The sequence below is a fragment of the Carcharodon carcharias genome, chromosome 7, assembly GCF_017639515.1.
Source record: "Carcharodon carcharias isolate sCarCar2 chromosome 7, sCarCar2.pri, whole genome shotgun sequence".
NCBI classification, from domain to species: domain Eukaryota; kingdom Metazoa; phylum Chordata; class Chondrichthyes; order Lamniformes; family Lamnidae; genus Carcharodon; species Carcharodon carcharias.
This window is the reverse complement of record NC_054473.1, coordinates 165,500,167-165,518,008: the sequence shown is the minus strand read 5'-3', so window position 1 is coordinate 165,518,008 and position 17,842 is coordinate 165,500,167. Positions and strand designations below refer to the sequence as shown.

Genomic DNA, 17,842 nt, shown 5'->3' with positions numbered 1-17,842 from the left:
CACCTCAATCTTTATATAAAGTTTAGCAATAACTCCTCCAAAATCTTGCAATGAATATCTACTGCTTCAGTTCACTGTTTTAATCTTGTTTGTTCTTTTGCAACATTGAGAGGAGGCATCTTGCCACTCTCATGACTGTACCAAATGCAGAATTGGTGCTCTCTAACCAACTTGCCCACTGCAGCTGTGACTTCCTCAGGTATTCCGCAAAGCATAGCACCAGCAACATCCATGTTGGGATTCTTCACGTTGTCCCATTTCACTCGAATCTTATCTGCTGGGTTAAGGGTCAGTCCTTCCTGCAGAACAAACTTGTGCAACATGCAACAGACCACCAGAATCCTCACCGCTTTTGACAGGTGAGTACTAGAAATTCTGTCCAGCCACAGGAAGCAAGGTTTCAGCACTCAGGTTATCCTCTCCACCACGTGGTGCACTCATACACGTGCACAATTGTATCTCTCCTGTGCTTCATGATTGATCCTGTGGTAGGGTGTCATTGGCATTCTTCAGCTGGTAGCCCTTGTTGCCTAATATTCATCCAGGTCCTTGGTGTAACCTACTAATGTAAGTCTGAGTACTGGAGAAAGAAGGCATCATGAGGAGATCCGGGATTATCTACACTGATATTTAGGATCTGCAGTTGGTTATCACAAAAGTTCATTACATTTAATGTTTGAAATCCCTCCTTGTTTATGTACGTAACAGGTACATCATTCAGTGTCTTCAATGGGCAATGGGTTCCATCAAAGGGGCTTAACCACTTTCAGGAAGCCAGAAATCCAAAACTCTCCCTTTGCTGTGCTGGGAACATGTCAAACTTGATTAATGCAAAAGCCCGATGGAATATGGCATCTATGACCTAGTAAATGCAGGCCCTTGCAACACTCTGGGTGGTGCCTGACTGAAATGACAAGCATACTACTTATAAAACTATTAAACGTTCATGGCCTCTGACAAGGCAGTGTGGAATTAGCCAAGGGCGTCCTTTATCAGCAAAACCAGAAAAACAAATTTTGGCAAGTTGCTTCTGTGGATACTGTTCACAATGTCATTTGGAGTTGCTTCCTAATTCTTGTTGTGGTCGAGTCCTTCCACACAATGTCCTGGGAAATAGCCTTTTTTTGATATGTTATGACCTACAATGCATTTTATACTTACATGAGTTGTTGTCACATGTCCTATTCTGCTCTAACCATGTTTCTAGGTGGTTGACTCTTCTTGCGTCCATGCACAACTCCTCTGGCATCGAGAAAGATAGTCTGGCTGGGGTGGGTAAATGTTCCTTCTGATCAGTAGACAGGCATTACTCCTCCTTGTTGTTCCCTGTGTCAGACTCCCATTATGTACAAAGCATTGAACATTTGGGCTAGGAATGGAAAAGGCATTTTTCTCCTTAACAGGTGGTTCCAATACGGGAAAAAAGTTTTGAAATCAGATAAATGTGAAAAAATGTGAAAAAAATGCATACTTGGATCTCCCAGCCATGTGGTTTAAATTTCTTCTACATAAAATCCCTTTCCAGTTGAATCCTGTCTTCATTAAATATCCACAAATGGCAAACTAGCTCCTTGTGTCTCCCCTGACAAGGCATAAAATTTTCCAGTGGTCTTAATTATTAACAATTGGGCAATTAACACTAGTTATTTTGATCTCAGTGGTAACTTCATCATTGGAGGTTTCAACAGGGAAGAATCACTGACAGGTAACTTCTGCATTTCCACATTTAACTCTTCATGTGCAGGCACCAGAAATTACTGTCATTTTTACATGTAGGCGGTTTCACCATCATTACAGCTGCAAAGTCCAAGCCTTTGTCTTCCGTACTGGTTATGTTACTGGACTTGTAATCCAGAGACGTAGACTAATCCCAGAGAATGAGAGTTCAAATACCAATATGCCACTGTGAAATTGAGTTGGATCTTTAAGAAATATGGAAGTAAATAATTGGCACAAGTAGAAAAATAACCATGAATTGATCCAACTGTCATAAAAACCCAAATGGTTCACTAATGCCTGTTAGGGAAGGAAGCCTGATGTCCTTAGCTAGCCTGGTCAATCTGTGCTCCGGCCTTTCATAGGGATAGGTTTTAAGTCCCTTGAAAATGAACAAACCACCTGTGTGTTTTCTTTTAAACGGAATTGCAGTTTTTTTATTAGTAACAATGGCAATGATCAGAAACAGCAGCTTGACTTGGTAGATGGGGATGTTTTGTTTAAGAGTCCCACATTTTGATTTTAAAATATAATCTATTTTAACATAACACATTCTGAAAATAAACACAGGTCCATTTATTTGAATAAGCTAGCAATTTGTCTCATTCTTGATCACAAATCTCTATACTGAAACTTTCCTGAAATTGTGTTGGGGATGCCTGTTTCGGTTACTAAAACACTCACACCTGAAATTAGTTCAATATTGGCATCACAGAAATATTAATGGTATGAACTGGTTGATCATTCGAGGGGTGGGATTAAAGGGTTGGCTATACTAGATCTGGTAATGTGCAATGAGACAGGATTAATTGATGTCCTCATAGTGAAGGCGCCCCTAGGTAGCAATGATCATAATATGACTGAATTTCACATACAGTTTGAGGGAGAGAGGAGTGGATCTAAGATTAATGTTTTAAACTTAAATAAGGAGAATTGTGAGGGCATGAAGTCAGAGTTGGCTAAAATGAACTTGAAAATTAGGTTAAGGGATAGCAGTAGAGATGCAGAGGCAGGCATTTAAGGAGATATTTCAGAATTGTCTGAAAAGATACATTCTAGTGAGAAAGAAAGACTAAGGGAAGGATATATCATCTGTGGATAGCTAAAGAAGTTAAAGATAGTATCAAATAGAAAGAAAAGGCATATAATTCCACAAAGATAAGTGGCAGATCAGAAGATTGGACAGAATATAAAGAACAGCAAAGATTGACCTAAAGATTAATAAGGAGGGAAAATTAGAGTAGGAGAGAAAGCTAGCTAGAAATATGAAAACAGATAAGTAAGAATTTTTACAAGTATTTAAAAAGGAAAAGAACAAGTAAAGTGAGCATTGGTAATGCAGCGAGTGAGAATGGGGAATTAATAACGGAAAATAAGGAAGTGGCGGATGGATTGAACAGATATTTTCCAGGTCTTCAATGGAGAGAATGCAAATAACATCACAGAAATAACTGTGAATCAGGAGGTGAAAGGGAGGGAGGGACTTAAAACAATTACAATCACCAAAGGTGTACTGAGAAAATTATTAGAACTAAAAGCTAGCAAATCCCCAGGTCCTGATGGACTTCATCCTAGGGTCTCAAAACAAGTGGCTGCAGAGATAGTAGATGCATTGGCTTTAATTTTCCAAAATTCCCTCGATTCTGGATAGGTCCCATCAGGTTGGAAAATAGCAAATGTCACTCTTCTATTCAAGAAAGGAAGGAGGCAGAAAGCAGGAAATCACAGGCCAGTTAGCTTAAAATCTGTCATAGGGAAATTGCTGGAATCTCTTATTAAGGAGGTCATAGAGGAGTACTTAGAAAACCTCAATACAATCAAGCAGAGCCAACATGGTTTTGTGAAAGGGAAATCATGTTTGACTAATTCATTGGGATTCTTTGAGGAAGTAACAAGAAATGTGGATAAAGGGGAACATGTGGATGTGCTATACTTAGTGTCACATCAAAGGCTTCTATGCAAAAAAAAAGTTCTTGGTGTACGGGGTGACATATTAGCATGGGTAGCGGATTGGTTATCTAACAGGAAGCTGAGAGTGGAATGCTATAGGGATCAGTGCTGAGGCCTCAACTATTTACAATTTATATCATAACGTGGATGAAGGGTCCGAATGTATGGTTGTTTAATTGGCTGATGACACAAAGAAAAGTTGGAATGTAAGCTGTGAAGAGTACATAAGGAGTCTGCAAAGGATCACGAAGACATACAAATTAGGAGCAGGAGTAGGCCATTCAGCTCCCTCGAGCCTGCTACGCCATTCAATAAGATCATGGCTGATCTGTTTATGACCTCAACTCCACATGGGCAAAAATTTGGAAGATGGAGTATAACGTGGGAAAATGTGAACTTGCCCACTTAGGCAGGAAGATTAGAAGAGCAGCATATTTTTTAAATAGAGAAAGGCTGCAGAACTCTTGAGGTACAGAGGGGTTTGGGAGTCTTGATACATGAATCAGGAAAAGTTAGTATGCAGGTACAGCAAGTGATTAGAAAGGCAAATGGAATGTTGTTGTTTATTGCAAAGGGAATGGAATGTTTTGCTCCAGATGTATAGAGTATTGGTGAGACCGCATCTAGAGCACTGCATGCAGTTTTGGCCTCCTTATTTAAGGAAGGATATAAATATGTTCGAAGAAATTCAGAGAAGGTTCATTCGACTGATACTTGGGATGGGATGGTTATCTTATGATAAAAGGTTGGACAGGCTGGGACTGTATCCATTGGAGTTTAGACAACTAAGAGGTGATCTTACTGAAACATGTAAGGTCCTGAGGGGACTTGACAGTGTGGATGCTGAAAGGATGTTTTCCCTTGTGGGAAAGACTAGAACTAGGGGACACAGTTTAAAAATAAGGGGTCTCCCATTTAAGACGATGATGAGAAGACATTTTTTCTCTCGGAGGGTCGTGAATCTTTGGAACTCTCTTCCCCGGAGAATGTTGGAAGCAGGGGATAAATATTTTTAAGGTAGATAGATTCTTGACTCACAAGGGAGTCAAAGGTTATTGTGAGTGGGCGCAATGTGGAGTTGAGGTCATAAACAGATCAGCCATGATCTTATTGAATGGCGTAGCAGGCTTGAGGGAGCTGAATGGCCTACTCCTGCTCCTAATTTGTATGTCTTCATTATGCCTCTAACTTGCAACAAACCCGATGTGAGGATAATTAATATACAGATTACATGTCAAAAAATGGAGCACAGTGCTACTTGGTTCACTACTGGATTTGCCTCATGGACATATTTTCCTGCAATTTTTTGGTTTTCCTGTGTGGCCCAAACAATGAAAACATGTTAAGAAAATGATGGCCTGTTGAAAGAAATGATGGCTGTGTAACTGAGACTGATGGAACCTAAAGCACACCTTAAAATTACTTTATTAATAATAATAGACTTCTATTGTACACAAAGTTACTAGTTTGTTGACAGTTACATGCTTAGAGAATGTACATATCCTCACCTATCCCTTGCCACATAGACAGTACCACATAGCTCGATATAAATACTTTCAGGAACTTTTAGTAGGATATTAATAGGTTAGCAGAATCCAAATTTCTTTCTGCTTGCTGGTTTCTGTCAATTACTAGCTTCTTATATTTCCTTTCTGTATCTAGTCACAGTTTTCTGAATGGCCAAGAGCAAAACACATTTCACTTCAAATTACTAGTGGAAAAGGTCAGAGCAGGTTTCAATCTCTAATAGAAAAATCAGTGTAAGGTATAGAACTGTCACAGTATACAATTTCTTAAAAACCAAGGAGAACCATTATAGATCTCAGAAAGGAGCTTCTCAAAATGTATCCGGTCCGAGTAAGCTCTAGCATACGTGACAATCCCAGTCATGACAACCTGAATATCTCGTAAGTCTAGGAAATCAAGAGACTTGGTATCTAAATCATGAGTAGCTAACTTTTTTAAACATCAATATAGACAAAAGTTGGTTAATAAACCTCATTAGGGGATTATTTATTTTGTAAGTCAGAGCTCTTTCCCAAAACCGTAGGAACATAAAATGCTGGAAATACTCAACAGATTTGGCAGCATTCATGGAGAGAACTGGAGTTAACATTTCAGATCTGTGATATTTCATCTGATGAGAGATCATCGGCCTGTAATGCTAACTCTGTTTATTTCTCCATAGAAGCTGCCAGACCTGAGAGTATTTCCATCATTCTGTTTTTATTTCAGATTTCCACCATCTGCAATATTTTGTTTTTCTAATACTGTATTACAATAAACATAATATACAAATCTTTAGAAAGAACTATTTAAAAAATCCTATCTGTTATTACCTATGTAGCTTAGTTCAAGATTGTGATGACAGTGATTGGGATGACATCTGCTGGAGTGTTTTGGTGTTTAGCAATTTCCATAAGCCATTGGGAAGGTTTCAGTTTATAGCGGGCTGGAACACTTGTTTCGTTCAGAGCTGGGCAACATCTTGTATACTACAGCTAGTGTAGTGGGCTGGAGGCCTGCTCCCACTGCCCAGCATAGGGCCAAAGCCTGCTGTCAGAGCTGCAAAATAAACAGTGCCAAGCGCCAGCTCTGGAGCCATTCCAACAAGTGCAGGCAGCCATGGGGCCCAACCTCAAATGTGGCCTCGCGAAGCAGGTGTTACCAACAGGAGGCCGAGCAGGTCGCACTGAGGAGCATGAGGCTGGCTAAGGTCACCAGCAGCTACATGTTGCTGGGTGAGGAGGCGGAGAGCCAGGTAAAAGAAGGGATTAACTGGAGTACAGCAGAGCACTAGTGGCAGAAAAAATGGAGAGAATGTTAGAGAATCAGTCGAAGAGCAGAAGCATAGAGAGGATCAGAACACGCCTCTGGCTGCTTCTCACTTGCCTATTCTCGACCACAAAGTTGTCCACAGGTAAGGCCAATTCTGTGTCACTAATGCCCTGTAAAGTCTCCGTGGATCTCAGTTTGAGAACTAGTACAAGAGTAAGTCCACTCATCCACTCTCATGTCTCACTGTGTCCTCAACATTTTCCTTTTTCTTTCCCCCTACCTGTCCCCTCCCCAATGTGTTCAAGAAAGATCAGCACATTTCCTACAATTTTACTATTGGCTGAAGTAGCTGCCTTCTAGTAGGCTAAAGCCTAAACCACATGTCCGAGCAGCAGCCAGAGAAGATGTAACAAAGAGTTATGTTTCAGAAGACCAATCAATACAGTAGAAAAACAGTTGAGAGTTTTGAGAGTTTCGTAGCAAGATCAGGAGTGAGGATAAATTGTCTTTACAACTGGAGTCTCCTGTGAATATCTTGTGATATTTTCTGGAACAGCATTTTAGAATTTAAAGCTGTGAAAGATTTAACATCTTCAGATTAAGCTGCAGTAATACTGCTGCTTCTGTTTCAGTGAGATGAAGTTCTACACAAAAGCAAAAGTATAAATCAGGAGTCAGAAGTGCTTTAAAGGCAAGTTATTCAAGAACCCTTCCAAGAAGTCAGTCATGTAATCCTGTGTGCTTTGTCACAGATGGAAAATAATTCCACTCTGGTGCATAGCCAGCTTTTGACATGAGCTAAAAGTAGTTGGCTGACTCTCTTGAAAACTTTACAAAGTTAATGTTCTGAGAAAATGGGCACTCCCATCTGCCCTCATACTAAGAGTTAACCACTGGGGATGGTGTGCAGGTAAGCGCCACGTACAGAATGAAGGAGGCAGCTAGGTGTGCCATCATGGTAAAACGTAGGTCTTACTAATGCACTTCACTCAAAAATTACCGACCAACAACGTACATCTAGGGGCTTAGCGGTATTATCTGTACAGCAATCTGGTGGAGTGGATCACTTGCTCGTTGTCAGAACTGTAGATTTCAATGGAATAATAACCACCTAAATTCCACAAGATTATGCTGTGCTCCACCGGTTACTGGCCAGGTTGTGAAGATAAGGATTCCTTCCATTTGTGTCTCCACATCAGTAAAGTTACTCAAACAAAAATGTTAACAAGTGATCCAGCAATGAATCTTTAGCCTCCCAAGGATTAATTTATCCACTTATAACTGACAACCTGCAGTGAACATGGAAATCCCAGAAAATACAGCATTCATGGATATTATACCTGTGCTAACTCTTTGGCTGGATTTATTCATTGTTACAATTTTCCTGCTCTTATATTTAACATTTTTCCTGTTAAAATATTTATCCAATTCAATTTTAGATAATGTTATATCTACTTCAAGAGTCACATGTGGTAAAACATTCCATATTATAATAACCCTCTATGCAAAAATCATTCATTTTAAAATAAGTTCTTAAATCTCTCTTAACATTCTCAAATGCAATCAGTTCTACTTGTCTCTAAATGGGTTTAGTATGACATTGCAGTATGCACAGAACAATCTTGGGGAGTCCACAAAAAACTCTAAGACTGGCATTAACATTCTGCCTGGAGTGCAAGCCTCCATGCCAATATTTCTTATGTAATTTGTGGTTTGCATTGTGTAATCTAAATATTTGTCTAAATGACCATGATTTTACCTGATGCAATAACTGGTGTTGAATTAGAGATCAGATACTTCAAGCTGAGGCCCTTTAGTTCAACTTAATACCACACCTTTAAAAACCAGAAATTTAATGCATTTACTCTCGAGCACAAGTCTTTTACAACATATTCAGTTTAAAGAAGCCGAACTGCACACTAATGCTTGAATGTTTTCTCGAAGCATTAGCAAGAACTGAAAAAAAATTAAGTGCACTATATTAAAAACTCATCAACTGCTGTTTTTCAATTATAGTAACTTTTAAAAAAATAGATACCACTGACTCACCAAAAATGCATTCACAGGATCACAGCATTGTTATGGCACAGAAGGAAGCCATTTGGCCCATCGTGTCTGCACCGGCTCTCCAAATGAGCAATTCATCTAGTACCATTCCCCCACCTTCTTCCTATAACCCTACACATTCTTCCTTTTCAGTCTAATTCTCTGCTGAATACTTCAATTGAACCTGCCTCCGCCACACTTTCAGGCAGTGCATTGCAAACCTTAATCACTCACTGTGTAAAAAAGTTTATCTTTATATCGCTTGTGCTTCTTTTACTTATTACATTAAATCTGTGCCCTCTCGTTCTTGATCCTTTCACAAATGGAAACAGTTTCTTCCTATCTACTCTGTCCAGACCCCTCATGATTTTGAATACCTCTGTCAAATTTCCTCTCAGCCTTCTTTCCTCCAAGGAACAGTTCTGACTTCTCCAATTTATTTTCATAACTGAAGTTCCCCATCTCAGCAACCATTCCCATGAATCTTTTCTGCACCCTCTCCAAGGCCTTCACACCTTCCTAAAATGCGGCACCCAGAACTGGACGTAATACCGAACTAGTGACTTATACAAATTCAATACAACTGTTTGCTCTTGCACTTCGTGCCCCTGTTAATAATGCCCAGGACTCTGTATTGTTTATTAACTGCTCTCTCAACCTGTCCTGCCACCTTCAATGATTTATGTACATATCCACCCAGGTCCACCTACTCCTAAACTCTTATTCCCCCTATGAGTTTAATTTTTAAATATATTTATTAACTACTGAACTTAAGTTTTAGGAAAATTCTAGGCTCTGGTTGACCATTTCTTTTCAACAATATTTTCAGCTCACACACACTGCAACAGGTAGAAATAGAGCTCCAGAAGATGAGTTTTATTACTGTAAATAATATCATTCGAAAAAACACAACTTAATGTACATTTCATTTCTCACTTAGTATTCCCTTCCTCATTTCCTCTACTCTGATCCTCTTACTTTAATTTTACTGCCTCCTATAATAACCAATTCTAATTTATCCAGGTTGTCTTGCTTTAAAAGAAGTAACTTTCCAATAATCTATTCAGCTGTTTATTCAACCATCTGGGTCACACAATCTGTTTGGAGCTGGTAAACACAATTAAAATTGACCTCTGGCTGATATGATTCCACTTGATAGCACTATTGATGACTCCTTCCATTATTTTACTGATGATGGAGAGTAGACTGATGGGGCGATAATTGCCAGGTTAGATTTGTCCTGCTTTTTTTGTACAGGACATAGCTGGGCAATTTTCCACATAGCCGGGTAGATGCCAGTGTTGTAGCTGTACTGGAACAGCTTGGCTAGGGGTGCAGCAAGTTCTGGAGCACAAGCTTTCCGTACTATTGCTGGAATATTGACAGGGCCTATAGCCTTTGCGGTATCCAGTGCCTTTAGCCATTTCTTGATATCATGTAGAGTGAATTGAATTGGCTGAAGACTGTCGTCTGTGATGCTGGGACTTCCGGAGCAGGCTGAGATGGATCATCCACTTGGCACTTCTGGCTGAAGATTGTAGAAAATGCTTCAGCCTTTGCCTTTGCACTGATGTGCTGGGCTCCTCCATCATTGAGAATGGGGATATCTGTGGAGCCTCCTCCTCCAGTGAGTTGTTTAATTGTCCACCACCATTCACGACTGGATGTGGCAGGACTGTAGAGCTTAGGTCTGATCTGCTGGTTGTGGGGTCGCTTAGCTCTGTCTATCACTTACTGCTTATGCTATTTGGCATGCAAGTAGTCCTGTGTTATAGCTTCACCAGGTTCACACCTCATTTTTAGGTATGCCTGGTGCTGCTCCTGGCTGCCCTCCTGCACTCTTCATTGAACCAGAGTTGATCCCCTGGCTTGATGGTAATGGTAGAGTGGGGGATATGCTGGGCCATGAGGTTACAGATTGTGTTCGAGTACAATTCTGCTGCTGCTGATGGCCCACAGCACTTCATGGATACCGAGTCTTGAGTTGCTAGATCTGTTTGAAATCTATCTCATTTAGCATGGTTGTAGTGCCACACAACACAATGCAAGTTATCCTCAATGTGAAGGTGGGGCTTTGTCTCCGCAATGACTGTCACTCCTACCGATACTGTAATGGACAGATGGATCTGCGGCAGGCAGGTTGGTGTGGATAAGGTCAAGTTTTTCCCTCTTGTTGGTTCCCTCACCATCTGCTGCAGACGCAGTCTAGCAGCTTTGTCATTTAGGGCTTGGCCAGCTCGCTCAATAGTGGTGCTACTGAGCCACTCTTGGTGATGGACATGGAAGTCCCCCACTCAGAGTACATTCTGCGCCCATGCAACCCACATTGCTTCCTCCAAGAGGGATAAACATACTTGGCCTCCTCCTCACCAACCTGCCTGCTGCAGATGCATCTGTCCATGACAGTATCAGCAGTGTGTACCATCTACACGATGCATTACAGGTATTCATCAAGGCTCCTGAGACAGCACCTTCCAAACCCACAGCCACTAGCATTTAGAAGGACAAGGGCAGCAGATAGATGGGAACACCACCACCTGCAAGTTCCCTTCCAAGTCACTCACTGTCCTGACTTGGAAATATATCACCGTTCCTTCACTGTTGCTGGGTCAAAATCCCGGAACGCCCTTCCTAACAGCACTGTGAATGTACCTACAACATGGAGGAGCACTGATTCTTCAGCTGTGGGAGTGCAGTACACTGTAGTTTCCTCGCCCATGTTTGACCTGATGCCATGAGAATTCATGAGGTCGAGAGCTGATATTGAGGACTCCCAGGGCAATTCTCTCCCAACTGTATACCGTTGTGCCGCCACCTCTGCTGGGTCCGGAGCAGGACAGACCCAGGGATGGTACTAGTGGTGTCTGGAACATTGTCAGATATGATTCCGTGAGGATGACTATGTTGCCTTCGTCTCGAGTCACATGTAGGCCAGACCAGGTAAGGATGGCAGGTTTCCTTCTCTAAAGCACATTAATGAACCAGATGGGTTTTTTACAACAATGATCATGGTCATCATTAGACTTTTAATTCCAGATTTTTACTGAATTCAAATTCCACCATCTGCTGTGGTGGGATTCGAACCCAGGTCCCCCAGAGCATTACCCTGGGTCTCTGGAATACTAGTCCAGCAACAAAACTACTATGCCATTGCCTCCCCTTCCACCACCACATACCATGATATCATCTTATTAACAGTGTAATGAACCCAGCTAGGGTATTACAGTTGCCTCAATGTCCATGCTTAAGAGGAGTGAAATAAAACTCCCAGGATTGCTGATTTAGCTTGCTATCCAGCAACCCGTTGGAAATGGGCCATGCGCTGATACCAGGCAGGGACAGGAGAGAGTTCTGCTGTCACACCTCTTATAGCTGAAAGATCTGTCACCAGTCATCATCATAGTTTAAACAGGGCAAGACACAGGAGGGTGGCCAGTAGCTGGGGAACTGTAGCCCAGCTTTTTACAAATCCCTTCAGGAAAAGTAATCAAGCAACAACAAAAAGGGGAGAAGGATGAAAGATAGGAAGAAAGAAATGAATTCTAAATACATTAGTACTCCAGCATTTTATTTATTAAAATGTATCAGATTTGGAATAAAAACATTAGTTTACATTTAAAACTCCACATGACTTGAAAGGAATATATGCCCTAACCCCAGAAATGATCTGAAATGGTTAGCATTCCGCTTACACAAAGAGTGCTAAATTTGTGAGTAATCTATTTAAAAGAAAACTTGGTCTTACAGGCATATTATCACTAAGAGTTCTGGCAAAAAATCTAATGGGGGAATTTTGTGTGTATGCTACATGTTGAAAGAGGCTATGTTATTCTACCCTACACCAAGCAAGACACAACATAGTTATTATGTAAATAATAATGAGCATATTGGCACACCACAGGTAGCAAAATGAGAAGTGAGAAGTGCTCCTTACTAATTTTCAGAGAGAAATTTTAGCTAAGTATGTTTTATTGCAAAGGTAAATAATTACAGTTTAGCAAGCACACTGCATTGCACATCACACTGTTGGGACTCAGCAGTTCATAGTTACAGCTGCTTAAATAAAAATCCAAAAATAGTGTATGATTCCATATGGTTTTCTATAAATTCTCAACTTCACATATGGAGAGCAACTGGTGATTGTAATGCAGTGTAATGGATAATTCCAACTCCTCGCATTGTTTCATGGGGCCCTGCTGCAGCAGAGTGGTGTTTTAGCTGCTCTGCAGTTGGGTCACTACTGTCTCTTTTTGGCTACTCTAACCCTAGAGTCAATATCACTACAAAACCATTCAATGCTTAACTGACAGATTGCTATGCAGCACCTATACAAGTCTGATTCACCTTTGTACAAATCTTTGCACTGTAAAAAGGAAATAAATTCAGAAACTAAAAGCAAGACTATCACTTCAGTGGTTAATAATGGATTTGTTAAAACCTTTTGGTAGTATATCCACTTTTACTTTAAGAGATGAAGCTAAACATTTGTCACAATCTGAATGAGGTACCAAATGCACTTTTCACCTAAAGGAACAGATATGCTGATAGGTACGATGAACTAAAGTGGGAGGAGGCTTGTGTGGAGCATAAACAACAGTATAGATAATAAACAAAATAAGAAGGAACATGCAGCAGAGGAAGAAAAGAAACAAAACCTCCCTCCATACAGAATTGCTGAGAATACTGCTGAATACAATTCTCAGTTTGACAACATAGTTTCATTTATCTCACCAGTTGAACTAATGGCAGAATGAAAGTTAACTCTTTCAACTATTAAACAGTGTACGCTATTTTACTGCAGCACCACCATTGGTCAGAGGGTGTAATTACAATGCAACAGCTTACATTGATGGTTTCATTATAAAAGCGGACAGAGGTATTTCTAATTGAAATAGCTGCGGAAGGGCACAAGCTTTTTTAATATTTTTAATACCAATCTCCCCCATGGGCATTACAAAAGACCAACTTTAATCTTCAGACGAAGCAAGGACAGAGGGTAGAGGATAATTAGGATTTAAAAGCATACATCTGTCATAATTTTTAATATGTTCATTATAAATTCCTATGTCTATATTTACAATAGAAAACACTGACAGAAATGCATGTCAAAAATTTGTAGTATTATAGATAATGGTACAGTAATTAAAAACAATTGGGGATTTTTTTCTAAGTTGTATATAAACTATCGAATGTGGTATATGTATAATTTCTATGCATTTATCATTCCATAATACAAATATAGGCAGCAGTTCCTGCGGTGATCTCAATAGAAGCATGAAATTCCATTTCTAACAGTTGAAGGGGTAAGGTGGGATGTTACACTGAAAAGGTGAAGAGGCATGAAATGTTAGATAGTTGGGGGGGGGGGGTAAGAATGAAGAGAGATTGGAGTGTTAAGTGCTTAGTGAGGCAGTGATTGTTTAAAACGTTTGCAAAGGAAATTTAGAAGCTTCCAGAGAATTTGGTGGTGGAAGTTGGTGAGCATCAAAAAGGTTGGTTTGATATAAGTTCTGATCAACATTAGTGGTATTTAGGCCAGTTACAATCACTGGAATGGTGAGGAAAGAGGTGAGGAGGAAAGGCAGAAACAATAGCTATTGTACAGGGGAGTCCAGGGACCTTTTCAGGTTTGTGAACTGAGGAAACTGAAGTACAAAAAAATGAGAGTCGGATCAGAGCTGGAGTTGGCTGAGTAAACCCTCATCAAAATAAAATCTACAACACAGGTCAAATTAATCAACAGGAAATTGTGCAAAAGCTAGCAGGTGTTTGGAAGATCAGCTAAAAAGAAACTATTGGTAGATTACTAAGCAATGTGCTGCTTTTTAAAAGTCCACGAAACTGAAAACACAATACTTACATCGCAGAAGCAACATGCAGGGTGCCAGCCTCCTTAGAATTGCAGTAATGTTCAGCACACTCACAGATAAGACGCAGTGTTCTTACTGCAGCAATACGATACAATAGCATTATAAGCTGTTACATTTAAATCATACATAAATTTTGTACTAGAAGGAAGAGATACCAATGGCAACAACAACAAGCGTTTATATAGTGCTAAAATAGCAAAATGTCCCAAGTGGCTTCACAGGAGTTTTATCAAACAAAACTTGACACCAAGCCATGTAAGCAAATATTGGGGAAGATAAACAGAAGATTGGAGGCAGGTTTTAAAGAACACCTTTTGAAGTTGGAACAGAGAGGTGGAGAGATTCAGGGAGGGAATTTCAGAACTTTGGGCTTTCATAGCTGAAGACACTTCTATCAATGATAAGAGTGATTAAATTGGGGCTTTTTCAAGAGGCCAAAGTGGAGAACAGAAATTGAGGCATATGAGTCTGGAGGAGATTGAGATTTGAAAACAAGGATAAGAATTTTAAAAATCGAGGTATAGCTTAATTGGAGCCGATATAGATCTGCGAGCACAGGAATGATGGGTGAATGGGAGATGGTGCTAGTTAGGTTACAGGCAGCAAAATTTTGGATGATGTCAAGTTTACAGAGGGCAGAGAAGATGGGAGGGCATCAAGGTGTCCAGTAGAATAGTCAAGTCCATATGTAACAAAGGCATAGGTGAGGGTCTCAGTAGCAGATGAGTTGAGGCAGGGGTAGAGTCAGGCAATGTTAGAGGCGGAAACAAACAGTCTTAGTGAAGATGTGGATGTAGTCAGCTCATCTCAGGGTTGCTGTCCTACCTCCAGGGAAGTTTCCCACTGTGGGTATGAGCTGGACTACGAGGCAGATTGGCTGTTTGCTCCACAGAGGCGGGCAGCAAATTTGCATAATTAAAACCTCAATTATGGGCCATTTTAAGGGGCAATAGGTTTTTTTAAATTCATTCACAGGATGTGGGCTTTGCAGGCTGGGTCAGCATTTATTGCCCCTCCTGAGTTGCCCTTGAGAAGGTGATGGTGAGCTGCCTTCTTGAACCGCTGCAATCCGTGTGGTGTAGGTACACCCACAGTGCTGTTAAGGAGGGAGTTCCAGGATTTTGACTCAGCGACAGTGAAGGAACGGTGATATATTTCCAAGTCAGGATGTTGAGTGACTTGGAGGGGAACGTCCAGGTGGTGGTGCTCCCATCTATCTGCTGCCTTTGTTCTTCTAGATGGTAGTGGTCATGGGTTTGGCCAACAGCGGAACAGCCTCCTGCCACCAGGAAGACCACCGGCTTCATGGAGGCAGCCATCTTGCAGTAGCCGAGGGAGCCATCAGAGCTGGAGGCACAAAAGGCAGCCTTTGAATCCCCAGTAATTTCCCTGGAGAAATTTTCCCTCTAGCCCACAGGGCCTGCTGCCCTCAGGTCACCTAAATTTTAATTTTGACACAGTTATCCAAAGGTGCCTCCATGTTGAGGCCACCCGAAGATCTTTGACCTAGCTCAGCAGCTCCAATCTCTCCCGATGGGCTGCTAAGGCTTCAGGGCTGCCAGTGAGCCAGCAATATCAGAAGCCGACCTGCCAACCTTAACTGGACGGCAGGCCTACAGGTGGCCAATTAGGAGGCTGCCTGCAATAAAATCAACAAGTCAGTCCCTCTGTTGGCAAGTGCAGACTTGGAGCCAGCTTTCCAGCCTGAATCCCGCAGTAAAATTCAGTCCAATTACTTTTCTTTTGTCTTCTCAATATATAGTTGGGAGTCAATTTCTACTCAGCGAGTACTGGATATCAGACAAGCAGCCTGACAATTTAGAGAAAGTGAATGATTGAGAGAGGTGGTAATGAGGTTGGAATAGGGTGTCATCAATATACATGTGGAAACTGATGTGTTGCCAAAGGGTGGCATTTAGATGAGAAATAGGAGGGGGATAGATTCTATGGGGATACCCAAGTTAATGGTGCAAAACCAGGAAGAGAAGTCTTTGCAGGTGATTCTCTGGCTACAACTGGATAGATAAGAATGGAATCAGCTGAGAGCAGTCCCACCCAGCTGGATGATGGTGAAAAGGCGTTGGAGGAGGATAGTGTGGTTAACCATGTTGAAGGCTGCAGACAGGTCAAGAAGGATGAGGGATAGTTTACCTTGGTCTCAATCAATGACACAAAGAGAAACAAGCTACCATCTATGCCTTTAATTTACCCCTCAGGCGATGAACAAAAACATTGAAATTTGAAAATCAATGTTATGCCTTGTGGCAAGGTTGTTTTTTTCTGTCTGTTAGTGTCTGGTGTTTAAAAAAAAAAGTGGACGATGTATTTGTTTATAATATTTACGACAAGGCTTCACCTTCATGGAACAACTGTGACAGTAGTGAGGTAGTGTTGCTAGAATTGTTGCTGGGGGAGAGGGGAAAAAAAGTAATTGGATTGTCATGACTATCAACTGCCATTTTGTAGATAGAAAATTAATTTTCACCACCTTGGATTCACATTGGTGACAAAATCATGTTAAAAAAAATGTTACATCCAAGGCCAAAAGAACAAGCAGTCAGGGACTTACGTAAGTTTTATCAGATTTATAATAGTTTACAATTTTAAAAGTAAAACAGAAATGCTGAGAACACCCAGCAGGTCAAGCAGCATCGGTGGAGAGAACAAACAAGTTAGACAGTGAGAGGTGGATACGGATTCGTGATCTGAGTGGGGTCATCATTCTACCCCCTCTTCCCCACAATGGAACACCATGCTTTCAAATTTGTGTACATCTTTGGTGTCCATTTATTTTTCTTCTTCTACCAGGCTCCCAGGAATTAGAATTTAGATAGCCAGGTGCTGAACTGGGAGCTGGAGTAGCTCAGTACCTCCGACTGGGTTCAGGTCCCACTCCAGGACTTGTTACCTACGAAAGAACCTGGTGCAGACAGGCCAGTGTGTATCGGTGCCAGACCACAGCGCAGATAAATGGAGAAGGTTTAGTGGCAGGAAGGGCATCCGGCTGTAAAACAGCCCGCCAGATCCAAAAATGATTTTTGATATGAAGGTGATCATATAGCACTGTGGTGACCCCATGTAACATGGGAAAAGCTGAAAGAGGAACCAGCCCTAGCCAGGCGGTGAAGGGTAGAACTGTAGCGTAGTCTTTATGCCTTAACAAGCTTTTATTTACAGAGACACATATTACATATTGTGCATGTCCAACCCAACAACCGCAGTTTCAGCCTGATCTGAGATATGAACACAAGTGAATGCCCTAATTAATGCCCTTCACTTGAATTATATTGGTATACAATTAACACCAGGCCACTGGAGCTTGTTTTTCATGTTTCCCTTTCAATTGTCTATTCCTCACCTCTTTATTGATTTGTACACCACATACTGTAAATGTTTTTTATATCTAATTTCTCTCATCACATCTCATTAATTATTTCACTAGTGTGGTTTAACCATCTCCTGTTTTCCACTTAAGCAATCTG

The 17,842-nt window shown here is 41.0% G+C and overlaps 1 protein-coding gene across 6 annotated transcripts in view; it reads right to left on the bottom strand.

Moving 5' to 3' along the window:
* The window catches only part of vps9d1 (VPS9 domain containing 1), a 98,633-nt gene that overhangs the window by 38,924 nt on the left and 41,867 nt on the right, over window positions 1-17,842 (bottom strand). For 3 of the 6 annotated variants that reach the window (XM_041191292.1, XM_041191293.1, XM_041191294.1), the window contains exon 13: window positions 14,351-14,435. The exons of 2 other annotated variants lie outside the window; for them this stretch is intronic. In XM_041191292.1, the coding sequence (XP_041047226.1) occupies window positions 14,351-14,435 (85 nt within the window). Of the gene's footprint in view, window positions 1-14,350; window positions 14,436-15,510; window positions 15,708-17,842 lie in introns of those variants that run through there. One more of the 6 variants, XM_041191295.1, reaches the window with a different exon arrangement.